We start from the raw sequence: 20,017 nt of genomic DNA, 5'->3' as shown, positions 1-20,017 counted from the left end.
CTTCAACTACAAAATAAAGGTATATTACTTTTTAAAAATTTTCCTCTCAGATGTAGTCTGTCTACAGAGCCAATGATTTGAAGATTTGGGGTTTTAAATACTTTTTTAACTATTATTCGATTTACTGGAAACAGACAGGCTTATATTGACATACACATTTAACATACAACTATAAAATTATTTTGCTTCTTTATTGGGGGGTGGATTCCCAAGTAATGTTAAGGGGCCTGAGTCCACTCAAGGCAGTACTTATCCAGATTTCCAGCAGTTCTATGCTAGAGCCTAAGGATATGCTGCAGATTGGGCCCTTGAAATGCTGGGGAGCACCGAGACCACCACTGCAATGTTCGAGGTGCCTCCAGAACCACACCTAGCAGTAGGCCATGTGGTACCAGGGACTGAACCCAGACACAGCCTGCCATAAAACCACTAGACTATCCCTTCAGCCCACAGACTATTTCTTAATGACTCTAGCACCCACTATAATGTTTATTACACTTGAGGATTTGTAAATGTTTTCATCTCACTTTTGTAAATATTATTTTTTAATATTCACTTCTCTCTTATTCTCCTATCAGCCTAATATGGTGTTGAACAAGAGCAGTTCTGTATAATGGGCAATTGCTTCTCTTCAGGATTACCCTTCTTTCATATCACATAATGATATGGTTATTGGTAGAGTATAAGTGTGGCTACAAGATCTAGACTGTAGAGATTCAAGTGCTGTTTATAATTTGAGGTCCACAAAATGCTGAACAAGTCAGTCCACTTTTTTTGTGCTTCAGTTTCTTTATTGGTTGTGTGGTGATAGTAATAGAATCCGTTTCATAAAGAACTTGTTAGACTTAAATTAGTTTTTACTTATAACATTGCCAAACTTGTAGCAGTGTTCGGTTACTCCTAGTTGATTGATATTGCTATTTTTATACTATGAACTTTTGTCAAATTAGCAAAATAACAATATTTACTAATTTATGAATGTTGTTATAGCAAACTTCTGAACTTATAGCTTATTTAAGAATACTTATTAAATTTCTGCTATAAACAGGCCTGTGCTAAATAATATAATTTCAAAGGTGATGGTCTTTCTCATCAAGGATATTATAATATGCAGGAGAAGCAAATATAAAAACAATACTGATAACAGACTGTGAAAAAAATTACAAATTACTCTTTTTCAAAAAAATTTTTTATTAGTGAATCACCATGAGGTACAGTTACAAACTTATGAACTTCCATGTTTTCATTTCAGTCATACAGTGATCCTTTACATCCCTCCACCAGTGCCCATTCTCCTCTACCAGTGTTCCCAGTATCCCTCCCACCACCCCACCCTGCCCCTGTGGCAGGCCATACCCTTTTGTTCTCTCTCCTTTTGACTGTTGTGGTTTGCAATAGAGGTATTGAGTGGCCATCATGTTCAGGCTATAGTCTACTTTCCGCATGCATCTTTCAACCCAAGTGGATCCTCCCAACATCCTCTACTAGTTGTTCCCTTCTCTATCTCAGCTGCCTTTTCCCCCAGCATGTAAGGCCAGTTTCCAGGCTGTGGGGCAGACCTAGTTCTTATCTCTGCTATTGTTGGGTGTTAGTCTCCCATTCTGCTACTTTGTATTCCACAGGTGAGTACGATCTTTCTATGTCTCTCTCTTTCTGACTCATTTCACTCAACATGATACTTTCCATGCTTTTAGGCAAATTTCATGACTTCATCTTTTCTAACAGCTGCATAGTATTCCATTGTGTAGATGTACCAAAGTTTCTTTAACCAGTTATCTGTTTTGGGGCACTCCATTTTTTTCCAGATTTTGGTTATTATAAACAGTGCTGCAATGAACGTACAAAGGCAGATGTCATTTCTACTATACCATATTGCCTCTCCAGGATATAGTCCCAGGAGTGGTATTGCTGGGTCAAATGGGAGCTCAATTTCTAATTTTTTGAGAGTCATCCATATTGTTTTCCAAGAGGGCTGAACCAGTCGACATTCCCACCATCATCACAGAGACTGCCCCAAATCCAAAAGAACAAAAGCAACCAGTATTGGCGCAGATGTGGGGAGAAAGGGACTCTCCTTCACTGCTGGTGGGAACAGATTACTCCTAAGAATCAAACATTTCTGAAACATGAACAACAATCATGAACAATTTTGTAACTGTATATCTCACAGTGATTCAGTTTAAAAAAATCAACATATTTTTCCTTTTTTATTGAATCACCATGAGATATACATTTATAAGCTTGATCGTAATCGAGTCTCAATTGTAAAATGTTCCAACATCCATCCGTTCACCAGTGCCGATTTCCCACCATCAGTGTCCACAGTTCCCCTCCTGCCTATCTGCCTGGCCCTCACAGTCTGCCTGAAAGGCAAAAACTTTTCTTTTCCCTCTTCCTCCCTCTCCCCTTCCCCCCTCCCCTATTTTCCTTTTAGGCACTGTGGTTTGCAATAGTTACTGAAAGGTATCCTCTGTATCACTTTACCTCCTTTCAGCACTATTATGCATAGTTGAGTTTCAGGCACATAGTGTTCCAACACCAACCCCATCACCAGTGTCAACCTCCTTTAACTAACATTTTCATGTTTTATTCTATCATTCAGCCTACTTCCTTAGTAGTTGCTTCTCTTAGTTTGTGAGGCTCTGTGGTTTATATGTAAACATATACCACACCTCTATACACCAAGGTCCCTAAAGCCTGCCACTGTTACTTCCCATCTGCCTCTTCTTCACCGTCAATTTCTTTCCTTTACTGTCCTTCTCATTTCTATAATATAGGGTCAAGAGTAACTTAGAAAATCTCCACTTCAGTGTCTTGCATTTCTTCATCTTGTTATTCTGTATACCACAGATAAGTAAGGTTATCTAGTATTTATCCTTCTTCTAATTTCCTTCACTTAGCAGAATGTCTTTTATCCAACCAACTTGCAGAGAATTATATGATTTCATTAAAATTTATCACTTTTATAAAAAAGTAAAAACAGATAAATAAGCACTTCACAGTGGCTATAGCATTGGTCAAATAGGCATACAAAAGAGCTCTATATCACCAGTCAGGAAAATTCTAATTAAGTACACAAAAACTAGCTAACCAGTAGAATGACTAAAAGGAAACGATAAATGAAACTCAAATTCTTAGAGTTAATGTAAAAAAAAAATAACTATTTTATTAAATTAAAATTCTAATGAAAAAATGAAAAATGGTATAACCACTTGAAAATACATTTGAAAAGATTCTAATGTTGGACCAGTCTTCCCAGAGGATCCAATAGACTTTTCTTAGTATGTCCAGAATATTCTATCTTGGTAAGTATAACGTTGGTATGAGAATCCAAGTCTAATGGATTCCCTGTGGACCTCAAAAGAAATACTTACCGTTACCTAATTCAGACCATCTAGATTTAAGAATATCTCCAGAAATGCAGTTTATTGGCAAAATCTCTCTTAATACAGGCTGCAGATTCAGAGCCAAGGCTTTGTCATATAAAGTCATCCTCTCATTTGTTATGTGAATCCCCTGTCTCCATAATCATTTCAGAGTTTTTACCAGAATTTATACCAGTTTTCTCCCTCAATAAAATTAGGGCCTGCATAATCATAGTAACTCACCAGTGAACATCATTAAATTGAGTTTTGTTTTGTTTTAACTTACCCATCTTTGCTGCCTTGATAACTGTCCAACTCAAGAAGAACTCAGAGAGATGGGTGAATTCTCCACTCTACTGCAACATTCACAAAGTCTTACACTTTCCATGTGAGCCAACAATTCCATTTTTGGGATATACAGTCAATGAAAGGAAAGGTTATTTATGCAAATTAAAATTTCATAACTTTATGTAGGATAGCCAGTTTTGAAATGACCCAAATTGTTTAACAGCAGAAAAATGGACAGTCACATTGTGGTTTTGTCATAGCTAGTGTATTACCCAACAAAGTAAGAAGAACCAGTAGATGCATCCGTGAACTTCAATTATTATGTTGCATAAAAGAAGCCACTCACCTGTAAATCCATTTTTTAAGACTGATTAAGCAGGAAAAAAACTAATCTAAAGCAAAAAAGTTGTAGTCCATGAAAAGATTGAATATTGAGTTTTATTGAGATGCTGCATGATGAATCTGGTATGTTTCATTTTTTCTTTCAAATTTTTTTAGCACCAGGGTTTACAATGTTAATAGAATTTCAGGCATACAGAGTTCTAATGCCATACCCACCACCAGAGTGCCAGCATCCTTCCACCAATGTCTTAAGATCACTCCCCCCACCCACCCATACCTCATACCCTTGGTAGACTCAATTCTGTGTTCAGTTCTCCAAGTCTATTGCCATAATCCAATTGTTATTTCCTTACTTTGCTTCTTTATATTTCACATATAAAAGAGAGTATTCTGTATTTGTCCCTATCCCTCTGTCTGATTAAGCTTAGCTTGATACTCTTTGATCATTTGCATTTTATTAAATTGCATGGTTTTGGCCCTGGAGCAATAGCACGGCGGGTAGGGCATTTGCCTTGCACGCAGCCGACCCAGATTCAATTCCCAGCATCCCATATGGTCCCCTGAGCACCGCCAGGAGTAATTCCTGAGTACAGAGCCAGGAGTAACCCCTGAGCATCGCCAGGTGTGACCCAAAAGGCAAAAAAATAAAATAAAATAATAAATTCATGGTTTTATCTTTTCTTAGCGATGAACCAGCTTCCATTGTGTCTGCATATCACAGTTTTTTTTTTATACTTTTTTTGGCTATTGGGTGTTTCCAGATTGGCTACTGTGAAAGTGCTGCTCGGAACATAGGTGTACAAATATCTTTTCAAAATAGTTTTGAGGGCCCTGAGAGTGCAGTGAGTAGGGCACTTGCCTTGAATGGGTCTGATCTGGGTTTGATTCCCAGCACCCCACATGGTCCCTTGAGCCCACTAGAAGTGTTCCCTAAGTACAGTCAGGAGTAACCCCTGAGCATCATTAAGTGTATGTTTAGTAGGGATTTGGGGTGAAAGATTCACAAGTATTTGCAAGAGAAAGATGGTTCTTCTACCTTAGAAAAAATAGTTTGTTCCATGCAGATAGGAAATGGAAGAGAGGTTGCTAAATAGTCACACTTGTATGTGACTATAAAAGTATATTATAATAATATATATCATATTTATAATAATAAAGTTCTACAATAACTTACCTTATTTGGTTTAGCTCTTACAACCCAGGCTCCCCTCCTCGACTTCTGTTTCTCCATGTAAGGATTTGTGATACGTTTTTCCTGGGATAATTATTTTTAATTTCCTAGCAATAGTAATTGTTTCTCCTGAACATAAAATTAATTCAGTTTCTTCTTGTACCACAAAATAAATACAATATGGTGATGGTGATGAAATTAATAAGGGCACTTTAAGATTTTTCTATTGAGAAATTAAAGCTAGCATTTGAAAATTATTTTTAAAGGCACAAGAATAAACATCTTAAAATCCTGTTCCGCATTAACATTTTAGAGGCTTCGAAACAAAATTAGGTTCTAAATTCTTGGAAGAAAGATGGCACTTTAAGGTTGCTAGGCTGTGAAATTGTGGTTTCTTATTTGTGATTTTCTTTTAGAAAGGCAGTGTTGGCCAGAGCTGTTCACTACTAGTGATTTCAACCTTTTCTATACTGGCAAATGAATCCAATTATCTTCAGATCTTTCCCACAGTAATGGCAGAGAAGAGGGACATGGGAAATCAAAAAAAGGCTGGAACAACTAAAATCTTGTTATTGCATTTGAGTGTGTGTGTGTGTGTGTGTGTTCATGGAATATACTCTATTTCACCCAGTATAATAAAACCATACTACCAAGACATGCTAGAAATCCATGCTTTTAATTTTTATTTTTTTGCCAGTTACTTCATGTAAAATCCCATGCTGAAAATAAGTGATATAAAGTCTTATTAATCCAAGCAATAAAGTAAACTACCTCTTTTTCAGTATCAAATTGCTATCTTTCCCTAGTGCATGCTTTTGAAGGACTCAGTTATTAATGTTTTTGGTCTAGAGGTTTCTACCCACTGGACTAGAGTTACATGTAGAATTAAAAAGTTAGAAATCAAGAAAAACACCCCCAAAAAATTTAAGACTAAATATCACCAAGAACAATAAAATAATACTTTATTAATATCAGCTATGAATCCTGATAATATACCCATTGCTCACAAAGACGTCATCTCTTTCTCCAGACTTCAGAAAATACATCACAGTATTTATATTTGTATGAATAATTTTTGTCAAAGATTATGAAAATTATAGCCTTCATAAAATTCAGCTAAACTAAAGCCTAATTAAATTTCCTTTATCCAAGAGGGAAAAGTTATTCCCATTCTTTTTTAGGAATTACTCTCATCTACACCTTTTTAAAAAATTAAGTTTTATATGAGGCCAGAGAAATTGCATAGTAGGTAGGATACTTGATTTATGTGCTGCCAACCCTCGTTTAATCCTTGGCAGGGTATATGGTCCCCCTCAAACTCCACCACAAGTAATCCCTGAGCACAGACAGGTGTGGCCCAACCCCCCATTCAGTTTTTATTAAAGTACCATATAAAGATACTAATATTACCGTTTTATACTGGATGTTGCTCCACTATGCCAACCACCAGAGTGTCAGTATACTTTCAATATTATCCTGAGGCCCTTCCCTTCCCCACTTAACATATTTAGCAGTTCTAGTGACTATCTCAATTTGTTTTCATTAGGGATTGTCTATTTCTTGCTGTGTTTCTTTATATTCCACATATTAGCAAAGTGATCCAGTATTTATCTTTTTTTTTTCTGACTCAATTAAACACGACTCTCCAGATCACTCCAAGTTGCAGCAAATATAGGGTTTTGATTTTTCACAGCTTAGAAGTATTCCATTGTGTCTATATGCCAAAGTTTCTTTATCCAGTCCTCTGTTGTTGGGCACTTGAGTTTTTCTAGGTCTTGGCTATTGTTAATGATATTTTAATGAACATAGCTGTGCATATAGTCTTTTGAATTAATGTTTTTGTGTTCTTGGTATAGATGATGAGGAGTGGAATCTTAGGTTTATATGGAAGCTTTATTAATTTTTTAGCAAAAATGTATGAAGTGGAGCAATAATAGCCTCTTCAATAAATGGTGATGGGAAAACTGACTGGTCACATGCAAAGACATGAATGCAGACCCCTTTTCTAATACCATGCACAAAATTAAAATCAAAATTAATTAAAGGCCTCAATATTAGACCAAAATCCTTAAGCTCTCTTGAGAAAAACTTAGATAGAATACTCCATAATTGAAGTTGAAGGTATCCTTAAGGATTAAATACAATTGGCCAAACAAATGGCAGCAAAAATAAACAAATATGACTACATCAAACTAAGAGCTTTTGCACTGCAAGGAAATGATAACCAAAATAAAAATACCCACACAAACTGGGAGAAAATATTTGCCCCCTCTTATTTGATAATATCCAAGATAATATAAAACACTGGTAGAACTTCCAAAGGGCAGTGGGGTAGGGGAAACAACCCCATCAAACAATGGGAAGTGGGGAGAGAAATTAATAGAAACTTCCTTATAGAATAATCCAGATGGCCAAAGACATGGAAAAAATGCTCTCTGTCAGTTATCACCAAAGAAATGAAAATCAAAACAACAATGAGATATCACCTCACACCAGTGTGTAAACTCCTTTCGCTCTGGTGAGCTATGAGTGCTCACACATTAACAGATGTTTGTGGGCTCCCCGGGAAGCTCTCTCTCGATGCCTGTGTTCAGTGCTCTCGAACCCTTCTCCACCCGGGACAGCCGTTGCCATGGGCTGACGAAGGAGGAACGAGGGCCAAGCTGGTTAGTAATCAGTTGCTGTTTATTCCGCCTCTCATCTCTATCAAACTCTCTCCACAACTCTCACAACCCTCTCCCCAGCTCACCCCCAACTCTCTCCCAGCTCACTCCAACCATCTCTAACTCGCTCCACAACACTCTCCATCTCTGGACACAACTGTCTCTCCCACTCCACAGCAACTCTGTCTCTCACTCTGCCCGAAGCTCTATCTCACCAACTCTGCCCGCCACTTTCACTCTGCCCCTCCACATTCCCAACTCTCTCCCCTGCAACTCTCTCTCTAACTTCCTGTGTCCATACAAAAAGTAATTGATCTGAAGTAACTAATCATGCAAAGGACATTAAGGAGAAGAGAAAAACAATATTTACAAGTCAGCAGAGTCTGATCAGGGGGCAAAGGTAATGAACAGGTTGGGGGAGCAGTCAACAAACCCCAGCTCCCTGCAGCCAGGGAGGAAGGGCCACCAGTGTTATCCTGCGCATCAGTGAAACTGGCACACACCGCAAAGAAAAAAAACAACCAGTATTATGTGAATGTAGGAAAAAGGAACCCTCATTCACTGCTGATGGAAATGCCAACTGGTCCAGCCCTTTTGGAAAACAAGGTGGACACAAAAAAAAAAAAAAAAAAACCCTCCAGAGCCCAAAAACTCATTTCAGAAGACATCAGTACTGGGGCTGGAGCAGTAGCACAGCGGGTAAGGCGTTTGCCTTGCAAGCGGTTGACCCGGGTTCGATTCCCATATGGTCTCCTGAGTACCGCCAGGGGTGATTCCTGAGTGCAGAACCAGGAGTAACCCCTGTGCATTGCCAGGTGACCCAAAAAGAAAAAAAAAAAAGACATCAGTACTCCTGTTTTTTGCAGCACTATGCACAGTAGCCAAAATCTGGGAACAACCCAAGTGTCTGAGAACTGATGACTAGATAAAGAAACTATAGTACATATACACAATGGAATACCACTTGGCTGGAAAACAAGATGAAATCATGCAATTTTGTGCTAAGAGGATGAATCTGGAGAATGTCATAGTGAATGAGGTTAGGAGAAGGACAGACACAGAATAAGCTAATATATAAGGTAAAAAGACAACAAATTGAGAATTTGTCTCTAGTGGGGAGCATCCCACAGGGTCCACAGAAGGAACTTAGGAGGATGAAGTGGGGACACTGGGACAATGTGGGTGGGAAGTAGATACTCTGTTGGAAGGTGTGATACTTAAGTGTGTTATTTATGAAACCCTACCAGTAGTATTATAGACCACTGTGCCTAAAATAAAATTTTTTGAAAACTTACTTCTATTATCAGTGACTGTATCTTGAAACTTTTATTCATTAATAAAATGAAACTTCTGTATCTATGCTATTAAACAGATAATGGAAGATCCTGGTATTTTTAAATGCGCAAATACAATTTTAATTTCCTGTGTTTGTCTTATAATCTTAAATATGTTTTAATTTTGATTAAATGATTTTCTGTTCTTTAACTCAGACCCTTTAGAAATTCATTTGATGATGTATGGGGGGGTCCAATTTTAATGGGCAGAAATTAGCCCTTTGAAGAGTACTTTAAAAACTGGCAAGTACCAGGCATAATTGCAAATTCTTTAAATGAATCTATTTCTGTGCAATAGGTTAATTGGTTATAAGTAGACATCATTGGCTACAATTTAACCTGAATTCTAATTTCATCCATATATCTTTAAAAAAACAAATATAAGTGGCTAATTGTAATCAGATTAGTCCCCTTGAGGAAACAATAGGCTTTTTATCCCTGATTTTCAAAATTTAAGTGTTTTTCTAACAGGCCTGCATTTAGCTTCCCACCAGCCTATTGCTTACAGACTTCAAGTTTTCCAAAGTACTCAAAGCTTTATCCGTGGTGGGAATTCTTTAATAAAATAACCAACGTATGATTTAGCTTTATGATTTTTTAGAAAGAATAATGGAAAATTTTAAGAAAATAAAACCAAGACAAATAAACTTGCCTAAAGGGAAAAATTGGTTAGGGGTTGGTTGATGCAAATAATTGCCTTAAGTCAATTACTCTTGGTAACTAAGACATATAATTCATAAAGTGACACAAACTATCTTACTAAATACTATTAAACAACAAAAGAGTTCTGAGAGAATACTAATTTTTTCTTTTGGTTTTATCCTGGGATTATTTATCACAAAGTTAATTCTTCTAGAAGCCTAAGGAGGATTGCACATAGTATACAGCAAAGTTGATTTCTTAAAAATGTCTACATAGACTGGAATTGTGCTCCCTCCAGATGATTCTCCACATATAGATGTGTTCATTTATATTATTAAAGAATATAATAATTCTTTCTTTTTTTTTTAGTGGTGTAATCTGTGCATTGACTTAGTGGCATTTACCAGTGAAATATTCAAGGGAGCAGTTTTCCAGTCATTGGATGGAATTATTGTCTCAGCTAACTGTAAGCTACGAAAGATTTTCACTTTAAAATCAAAGCCTCAAGACACTGCTGATAAAGATGGTATGTTCAGTTTATTACTATCAAGATTTTGCAATTTTCCAAATCTTTTGAAAATTAAGACATGTGGGACTAGTGCTTTAGCTCAATTGTAGAATATTTGCCTTTCCTGTGCTATGCCTTAGGCTAGGTCCCAGCACTAAAAAAAAAAAAAGAGAGAGAGAGAGAGAGAAAGAGAGAGAGAGAGGGAGAGAGGAAGAGAGGGAGAGAGAGAAGGGTAAGGAAAAGAAGAAGGGGAAGCAGAAGAAAACAAGCAAAACAAAATAAAAATTACCAAGTAAATAAATAAGACATACTTTAAGACATAACTGAGTAGGATAGTATGAGTACCCAGTAAATTTTTTAAATTTTATTCTGAAAAAGATATTTAACATGAATATCTATATCTGATGAACAGATGAACAGATTTCAAGTGTATAGTATGTTACGTGACTGGGGGCAAAAAGTTGGCCAGGAGGTATCAAAGGCTATTATGGATGGTTCTTTACCATTTTGACTTCAAGCCCATCGATTTCAAATTCCCCTGCTCCCTGACCCCTGGAAGCCACAGTTCCACTCTCCAGATTTAGATTCCACAAATCTGACATTTCAGATACGTCGTGTAAGTGGAGTAACACCATATTTGTCTCAGTGATTTGTTTATCCCACATAATATAAGTCTTCATGATTCATCTTTATTATAGCATGTTTTTTGTTATTCTAGATTATATTTATTTTTACTCTAATCAAATATACAAATACATGCTTTTGTGGTTATTTTAGGATTTTTATTTATAATAGCACTTACCATTTGAGTTAGTCAAGGCTTTCAGTTGCAAGTAAGAGCATTATCTGAAGGTCATAAAAACAAAAATTTATTTTAGAAAATTAGTCAGTGCATAGAATATCAAGGATATTCAGAAAATCAAGTGTGAAGCCAACAGCTAAGAACAAACTCAGTCCAAAACAAGACGGCTCCAGGGAAAACCCATCACAGCTACAGAAACTGGGCAGTGATTCTCTGTCACACCATTATTCTGTCCTCTTATGTTCCAGAATATCTTTTACTGCCTCTCCTGAAATTGTTTGTCATTTTTCCTGCTACCTTTACTAGAAGCAGATTTTGTCTGTTTTGTTCTTTCTGCTAAACAAAGACAGGCATTCTGTGTCTGAGTTGTAGAATCCAGGTTTTATACTACAAGGGAGCTTACCAAAGTAAATGTTAGATTCCTAACCAGGGAGAATTAGGGTTCATTGTATAAGTTAGAAAAGGTATTCTAAAGAGGTCACACATCAAAAAAGTTTCACAGTTGTCCACCATTGTACCTTACTATTCTGTATACATTTTATAAAGTCATTTGAGAGAAATTAGATTAACATTAATTTTTATGATCATGTAAAAATAAAAAGATAGTTGATGTACACCTCGTTATTTCTAGAGGGACTAGAAATATACATTAATTATTTATTTGTTACATGATAATGTACTTTTGGTAACAGACATATAATTCATAAATTGACACAAACTTACTAAATATTATTAAACAACAAAAAATGCTGAGAGAATATTAATGTTTCCTTTTGGTTTTATCCGGGGATTTTTTATCACAAAATTAATTCTTCTAGAAGCCTAAGAAGGACCTCGCATAATATATCAAGGTTGATTTCTTTTCTTTTTTTTTTTTTTTTTTGCTTTTTGGGTTACACCTGGAGATGCACAGGGTTACTTCTGGCTCTGCATTCAGGAACCACTCCTGGCGGTGCTCAGGGGACCATATGGGATGCTGGGAGTCGAACCCGGGTCGGCTGCATGCAAGGCAAACGCCCTACCACTGTGCTATCGCCCCAGCCCCTCAAGGTTGATTTCTTAAAAATGTGTATGTAGACTGGAATTGTGCTCCCTCTAGATGAGTAACTGAAAATCCTTGTGTTATTCACTCTGGATAGGGCACTGTGCCTATCCAGTTTCATGTGATAATAAAATACAGCGTTACATTAACAGCTTCCCAAAGAGATATCACAAGCCAGTCAAGAAACATAGCTGTTTCTCTTAGGTTCCACTTACAGGCAGTATGAAATTGTGAAAGACTTCATTTGAAAAAAGAGCGTGTAACTAATAAAAACCTCAGAAGTTATAGAAAACTAATGTTCATTCTTTCCAGATCATTGTGGGTGAGTTTTTAACCCAACTAATAGTTTTAAATGCATAAATTAACAGTTTAAATACATATTTTTCTATTTTGTCTTGGGAGCTTTTTGGAGGGGACACATCCAACTGTGCTCAGGGCTTACTCCTGGCTCTGTGCTCAGGGATCCCTCCTGATTTCACTTTGGATTCCATTTATGATGCCAGGGATCAAACCTATGTCAGCCACAAGGCAGTCACCTAACCCACTATAAAATCTCTCCAGTTCCTAAATAAACATTTTTCTGATCCTTCTTTAAATACCAGTATTATGGAAATAAAAATTCTGCACATCCATCCGAATGAAGAATATGGGAAAAGGAAAACCAAACAAAAGATGTTTATAAATTTTGTAGGCTGAGAATTGACAACTACCTTAGAAGAGCAGTAAAAATAAACCTTTATGTTTACAGAGTATTCATTCATGAGATTTACGATATAGAGCTTCAGTGAAGTTGAAGAATCAGAAGCCCTAATTTTTCCAAAGACAGTGCTAAAAGGGCATCACTAAAAACAGGGAGATAGCTGTTTTGATCTCTGCCACTGCATCTGATCCCTGTGCACCACCAGAAGTGTCTCTCTGATGACAGACAGAAATAGCCTTCAAGTACTACCAGGTCCAAAAATCTAAATAAATAAGAAAATAGCAGGGACATTAGTTAAAATTCTAAATGAGACATCAGGTCTTATAACCAAGTATCACAAGATTTAATCTCTGAATGAACTCAAGCAAAGAGCTACTGGTTTTGTTTTGGAGAGTTTACAACTAGTGCTTCGCAGGGCTTATTCCTGGCTCTGTGCTCAGGTATCACTCCTGGCGATGCTCAAGGAATCATATTTGGTGCAAACTACGTGCAAAGCAAATGACTTAACCTCTGCACCATCCCTCCAAAAAGTTTCTGATCTCAGGTATACAGGGCACATGGTGATAAATAAAACTTAACAGGAAGGGAAAAAAATAAGGCAAGGAGTTATACATGTTTTCCTCCAAGTTAAGAAACTGCATTTATAAGATAAAAATAACTTTATTTTCTGCATTAATAATTTCCTTTAAATGTTTTACTGCAAGTTTTTTTTTTATTTTTGCATTATGATTTACAAAGTTGTTGACAATTTCTTGCATACATTGTTCATATCCCTCCATCAGTGATCCCAGGTTCTCATCCCCCCGTCTGTCTTCTTGACAGGTATATATTCAAATTTCCTTATTGTTGTTTGAGTCACGGTTTTGACTCTGGTAGTTTGGATGTATGCAAACATTTCTACACCACATCAAGTCCAAGGCCCCCTAACCTTTGTCTCTGTATTATCTTTGACCTCCTTTTCTTGCTTCCCCACTCCTAAAACACTATATAGCAAGTTGCTATGCAGCCAACAGGTATAACTGTTTCCCTTCTAGAAGTAACTCTATCCTGGCTTTTAATAGCAGAGAGTAACTTATTTTTAGCTTGTGTAAGTGGAATATCATCCATATTATCTCATGTAGTATTTATATGGTCTTTCAAACATTGCCTTTGTGAGAGTCACTTAATTCTGTTTTCAGTACTGTATAGTGTCATTGCTTTATATTGAATAGTGCTACTATAGTTATTCTTTTACACTCCTCTTTAACATCTGCATTGACATTTCTTTGTATATTATCAAGGAATTGAATAAATATAAAGCATTTTCTTTTTTTTTTTTTTTTTGCTTTTTGGGTCATACCTGGCGATGCACAGGAGTTACTCCTGGCTCTGCACTCAGGAATTACTCTTGGCGGTGCTCAGGGGACCATATGGGATGCTGGGATTCGAACCCAGGTCGGCTGCGTGCAAGGCAAACACCCTTCCCGCTGTGCTATCGCTCCAGCCCCCGCATTTTCATTTTGAGTTTCTATAGTTTCTATTTCATCCTTTTCCAAAAATCTTTTTCAAAGTAACATTGATTTATAACATAGAGAATTCAGTCATTATATTTAGTTTCTCTTCTTTAGCTGAAATTATTGTTATCCAATTTCTTCAATATATTAATCAAAATTATCTTCCTAATTCCAATATCGGAATCTATTGTTTGTCTGGTTCTAGTTTTTGCCCTTATCTCATGCTATGCCTGGTTAAGTGTTTTTTCTTGTTGTTTGTTTCTTTAGTGACAAAATTTTAACCAAAGCGGGTTTTTTTTAATTTTTATTTTTCAGTTGAGTTACCATGAGATACACAGTTACAAAGCTGCTCATGATTAGGTTTCAGTTTTACAATGATCCAACACCCATCCCTCTACCAGTGCCCATTTCCCACCACCAGCGCTACCAGTTTCCCTTCCATCACCCCCAACCCCCAGTTAAGTTTTAAATGAGTGCTTGACAGTGATAATTTTTTTAAAAAGAGAGATATTTGAGATTCTATATAATGTTACCATTTAGAGATTTAGAACTCTAAAAATTAAGTTCAAAATGTTGAAAATATTAAGACTAAAATTTGAGGCAACTTCTGGGGTCAAGATAACAGTATAGGAAGTTCCTCACTTTTTTTTTTTTTTTTTTTTTTTTGCTTTTTGGGTCACACCCGGCAATGTTCAGGAGTTACTCCTGGCTTTGCACTCTGGAATTACTCCTGGCGGTGCTCAGGGGACCATATGGGATGCTGGGAATCGAACCCAGGTCAGCTGCGTGCAGGGCAAATGCCCTACCCACTGTGATATCTCTCCAGCCCCCTCACTTTTTTTTTTTTTTTTTTTTTAATTTAAATTTTATTGAATCACCATGTGGAGGGTTACAAAGTTCTCATGATTATGTCAGTTATACAGTACTCAAACACCCTTCCTTTCACCCGTGCCCATATTCCATCACCAACCACCCCATTATACCTCCCGCCCCCTCCCACCCCCCCAGTCCCCGCCCTTGTAAGTGATAAGTTTCACTTCGTTTACGCTTTATCTTGGTTACAGTCCATGTTTCAACACATAATTCACTATTGTTGCTAGGGTTTCCCCCCAAAAAAGAGAAGACAGTCCCACTGTCAAGGAAGCATTTGATGGCTCTCCATTGCTGAGAATGTAGAGATATTAAGTCCCGCTGTTGGTTACATAACTATTCTATTTTTTTCCCCCCTCGTCCCGCGCCACCGAGATCACGCCTGTTTAGTAATCACCACGCTGCCTGACAAAGGGAAACAAACCAAAAGAGATGGTTATTTCTCGTCATCAGCCGGCGTGGGGCTCTAGCTTAGTTGATAGTCTGGTACAATGTCTGCAAGCAGTTTCTGGAACCAAAAGTAATACGCTGGTATCGGCCCCGGCTCAAGGTTCCACCAGCGTCCCGCTGTTCCAAGTACATAATAATTTATTCCCTTGCATCCCATTCCCACGCCACCAGGTCCGTGTCAGCTTAATGGACATCATACTATGGTTAACGCCACGCCGCGTTTTTTCCCGAGAAAGAAGGATATTTCTTTTCAGCCGGCGTGGGGATATGGCTTAGTTCAGTCTATAGAGATGGCTACCACTTTGGTGGCCTTCAATATTTCAGCAAAAGACTTATTATTCTTGTTAGGATTTCCCACCAAAGTCCGACCCGTTAAAGTCCAGGGAAAATTCTGCCTAAAATTCTATCGCTACAATCTTTTACCCTTTAACAAAAAACTTAGTACTATTGTTTGGAGTTTCCCCCCACGTTAAGCCCTGCCAAAAAGGAACATTTACACGTTGCTGACAATCAAACAATCAAAAGATATTAGGTCGCGCGGCTGCTATCGCAGCCGCGCGGTTTTGGATTTCTATATGAAGTCCAAGGAAGATTCTTTTGGTAATTGCATCACTCGCTGGCAACGCCTGGGCCAGAAGTTCCCAGCACACAGTTTGGAGCGTCCCCACATGGCTCTCTGCTTAAATGTCGGCCGGCACAGGGCGGATCCGGGAGTCCCGCCCATCGGCTATCCCGGACTTCCTGTAGAGTCTAAAAACCGGCTATAGCCTCGCTGCGTTCAAACAGAAAGAGTTGAGAGAGAAAAGAGCATACCCTGCCGGCAGCACCTGGGCTAGAAGCTCCCAGCACACAGTTTGGAGGCATTTTGGGGGCGCCGCTCGTGTCCAAAGTGGTTCAGTTGCCTCCGGGATCGATCTCGCGCGGGGCCGCAAAGGAGCGTCCCCACATGGCTCTCTGCTTAAATGTCGGCCGGCACAGGGCGGATCCGGGAGTCCCGCCCATCGGCTATCCCGGACTTCCTGTAGAGTCTAAAAACCGGCTATAGCCTCGCTGCGTTCAAACAGAAAGAGTTGAGAGAGAAAAGAGCATACCCTGCCGGCAGCGCCTGGGCCAGAAGCTCCCAGCACACAGTTTGGAGGCATTTTGGGGGCGCCGCTCGTGTCCAAAGTGGTTCAGTTGCCTCCGGGATCGATCTCGCGCGGGGCCGCAAAGGAGCGTCCCCACATGGCTCTCTGCTTAAATGTCGGCCGGCACAGGGCGGATCTCCCCTCACTTTTTCTTAAAAGCAGCAACTAATTAACTATTAAGACAACATATTGAGAGAACCCCACATTTGGGATGAGACTGAAGTACCCTGGTACTTCAGAGACCAAGACAGACTGTAGTAATAGCATGTGGGAGGAGGTTTATACTTCACTAGACAGAAGCTAGATGGAGACATGAGGTTATAGATGGATGAGGGCCACAAATGTCAGGACAGTGAACCATCTCATGCCCAGGTGGCGAATAGAATGGTGTGAGGGGTTATACCTGTAAGTAAGGTGAAACTCATAGGGAAGCATTGTTTTGCTCCCACACCATTTTTGCTAGTGTTGCAATGGTTTGGGTGCAAACAGAAAAAGTTGTCAAGAGTACATTCATCTACAATTCCTGGGACAGGTTCTATCTCATGAAGTACATGGATAGTGACAAAATTGAGAGTCTCACATCTGGGTTCCTGAGGAGGAGGTATATAAATGGTACCATAATTGTAAATCAACACCTCCAGCACATTCTCAACAGGAGCTGAACCCTTTCATGGCCCTGCCCCAATCTGCTGACACTGCAGAAACAAATTCAGCAACTACAAAATTGGCAAACCTGAAATAAACGCTAAAAACTAAAAGCTAATAAGAGATAGCACTACCTGCTGGAAATGTAAAAAATGGTCCAACTGTCTTAAATATCACAGATCAGATAGATTAGAAAACAACAGATATAAGTGGATCAACATGGAAAGTATCATGCTAAGTGAAATGAGTCAGAAAGAGAGAGACAGACATAGAAAGATTGCACTCATCTGTGGAATATAGAATAATAGACTATAAGACTAACGCCCAAGAATAGTAGAAATAGGTACCAGGAGATTGTTTCCATGGCTTGGAGGCTGGTCTCTCATTCTGGGTAACTCAGGGAAGGGACCACCAAGTAAAATGTGGTTGGAGGTCATGTGGGGGAAGGATGATGCGGGCCCAAATACAGACTAGAGACTGAACACAATGGCCACTCAACACCTTTATTGCAAACCACAACACCTAATCAGAGAGAGATAACAAAAGGGAAATCCCTGCCATAGTGGCAGGGTGGGGTGGGGGGAGACGGGACTGGGGAGTGGGGAGGGATGTTGGGTTTACGGGTGGTGGAGAATGGGCACTGGTGAAGGGATGGCTTATGGAACTTTGTATGGGGGAAACATGAGCACAAAGATGTATGGATCTGTAACTGTACCCTCACGATGACTCTCTAATTAAAATAAACTAATAAAAAAATTAAAAAAAATAATATTATACTACATTATACAAAAAAAAAGAAATAACAACAACAAAAATACAATATGAAAAGTTCAGTCTCACAGTGATTCAATAAAATTTAAAAAAAAAAGAAAAAAAAGTAGCAAAATAAACAGACAAAAATATTGACATAGAAATCTGAGATTATACAAATATGTGCCATCTCCTGTTTAGGGCAACTTTCCAGAATCCATGTCAAACACATTCAAGATTCATCTCTATGTGTCAGAGTTCAAAATTACTATATTAAAGATACAAGAAAACTAAGAAAGGCAGGTCAAATTATTATAAGAGATTAATCGAAGAGATATAGCAAAACAAAAACATATTCTTGAGCTCAGAAATAAAGTCAATGAACAGAAGGAGAAGTTCAAGTAAAATATCTGAGATTCAGGATTGAAAAGTTCAATTTATGGTCAAAAATAAAGGATAGTTTAGAGGCAATAAGTGCTTAGCCGGTAATCATGAGATTGAGTCTAATCCCTGATGCTTCCCACATGAGCCAAGTCTTGATGATTTTGCTGTTTGGGATCCTCAATGTCTCAGTATAGTGTACATTTTCTGGCACCAGCTAGCCAAGCGTGTGAAACTCATGGTCATCAAAAGAGCATAAGAAAGAAATAAAGTGCTAGAGAAAGACAGAGACAAAGAATAAATAAAATGAAGAGCCAAGCCAACGAATTCAGACATAGTAAAATACAAATTTATCAGTTGGAAAAAGAGAAAGAGATAAGATTTTTTTAGATGAAAGAAAACTGAAAATGTGCCATTTTATGGAAACAAAATGAGGTAAGGCAACATGCAGATAATGGGTAAGAAGGAAAGAAAAAACAAAGCACAGAATTTATTCAAATAAATGATAGGATACTTCCCCCAAAACATGGAAAAACAATTGAACATAAATAAAATAAAGACTACTTAAATTCAAATAGTACATCAACTCCAATGTAAAAACATCTTTTCAGATCATGCTGATAATGAAGCTACAAATTAACCAAGACAAAAATGATGGGATGGGCCACAAAACTGGAAAATACATGCTATTGCACATCTACTAAGTCAATTTTAAAATACCTGGGGACTAATGGAAACAAAGACACAACTTCATTTTCATATTGTCGGAACCTGTAGAATTAGCAGCTAAAATAGTACTAATGGGGAAGTTCATATATTACAGGCTATGTCAGGAAATAAGAATAATCACAAATAAAAATATAAGTTCTTGCCAAAAGAATATAGGAAAAAAGAAAAACCAAAAATCAGTAGAGAGAAGGAAATAATAAAATTAGAGCATAGACTAGCAAAGTGGAGTCCAAAATGCAAACTAAAAGACTAAGGAAAACAAGAACTGGTTCTTTGAAAAAAAAAAAAAAGAAAACAAATTAGACAAGCCTTTAGCCCATATCAGAGAAAAAGTAAAATTAAAGTTAGAAATGAAAGAGACATATAAAACATACTACAGAAAAAAAGTATTACAAAAGTATTGTTGAACAATTATATTATAGAAATTGAACCACCTACACGTAGAGAACTTCTTAGAAACCTACAAATCAATAGTAGAAAACCTGAACAGATCTGCCACAAATAACAGAATTGAAATAACAATAAAAGCTCCCCCTCTCTACTTCATCCCACACATCAGCAAAAACTACCCAGGGTTGTACTAGTTTCACTAATCACTGTATCACTGTCATCCCCATCCCGTTGCTCATCAGTTTGCTGGAGCGGGCACCAGTAATGCCTCCATTGTGAGTCTTGTTACTGTTTTTGGTATATTGAATACTCCAAGGGTACCTGC

The 20,017-nt window shown here is 37.9% G+C and overlaps 1 protein-coding gene across 3 annotated transcripts in view; it reads left to right on the top strand.

Moving 5' to 3' along the window:
- Positions 1-20,017, top strand: part of CFAP20DC (CFAP20 domain containing) — a 312,336-nt gene that overhangs the window by 127,829 nt on the left and 164,490 nt on the right. For all 3 annotated transcript variants that reach the window (XM_055135696.1, XM_055135697.1, XM_055135695.1), the window contains exon 6: positions 10,175-10,331. In XM_055135696.1, the coding sequence (XP_054991671.1) occupies positions 10,175-10,331 (157 nt within the window). The remainder of the gene's footprint in view (positions 1-10,174; positions 10,332-20,017) is intronic.

This window comes from Sorex araneus, chromosome 4 (genome assembly GCF_027595985.1).
Source record: "Sorex araneus isolate mSorAra2 chromosome 4, mSorAra2.pri, whole genome shotgun sequence".
NCBI lineage: Eukaryota > Metazoa > Chordata > Mammalia > Eulipotyphla > Soricidae > Sorex > Sorex araneus.
The sequence above is the reverse complement of the archived record's forward strand: the minus strand, read 5'-3'. Positions and strand labels throughout refer to the sequence as shown.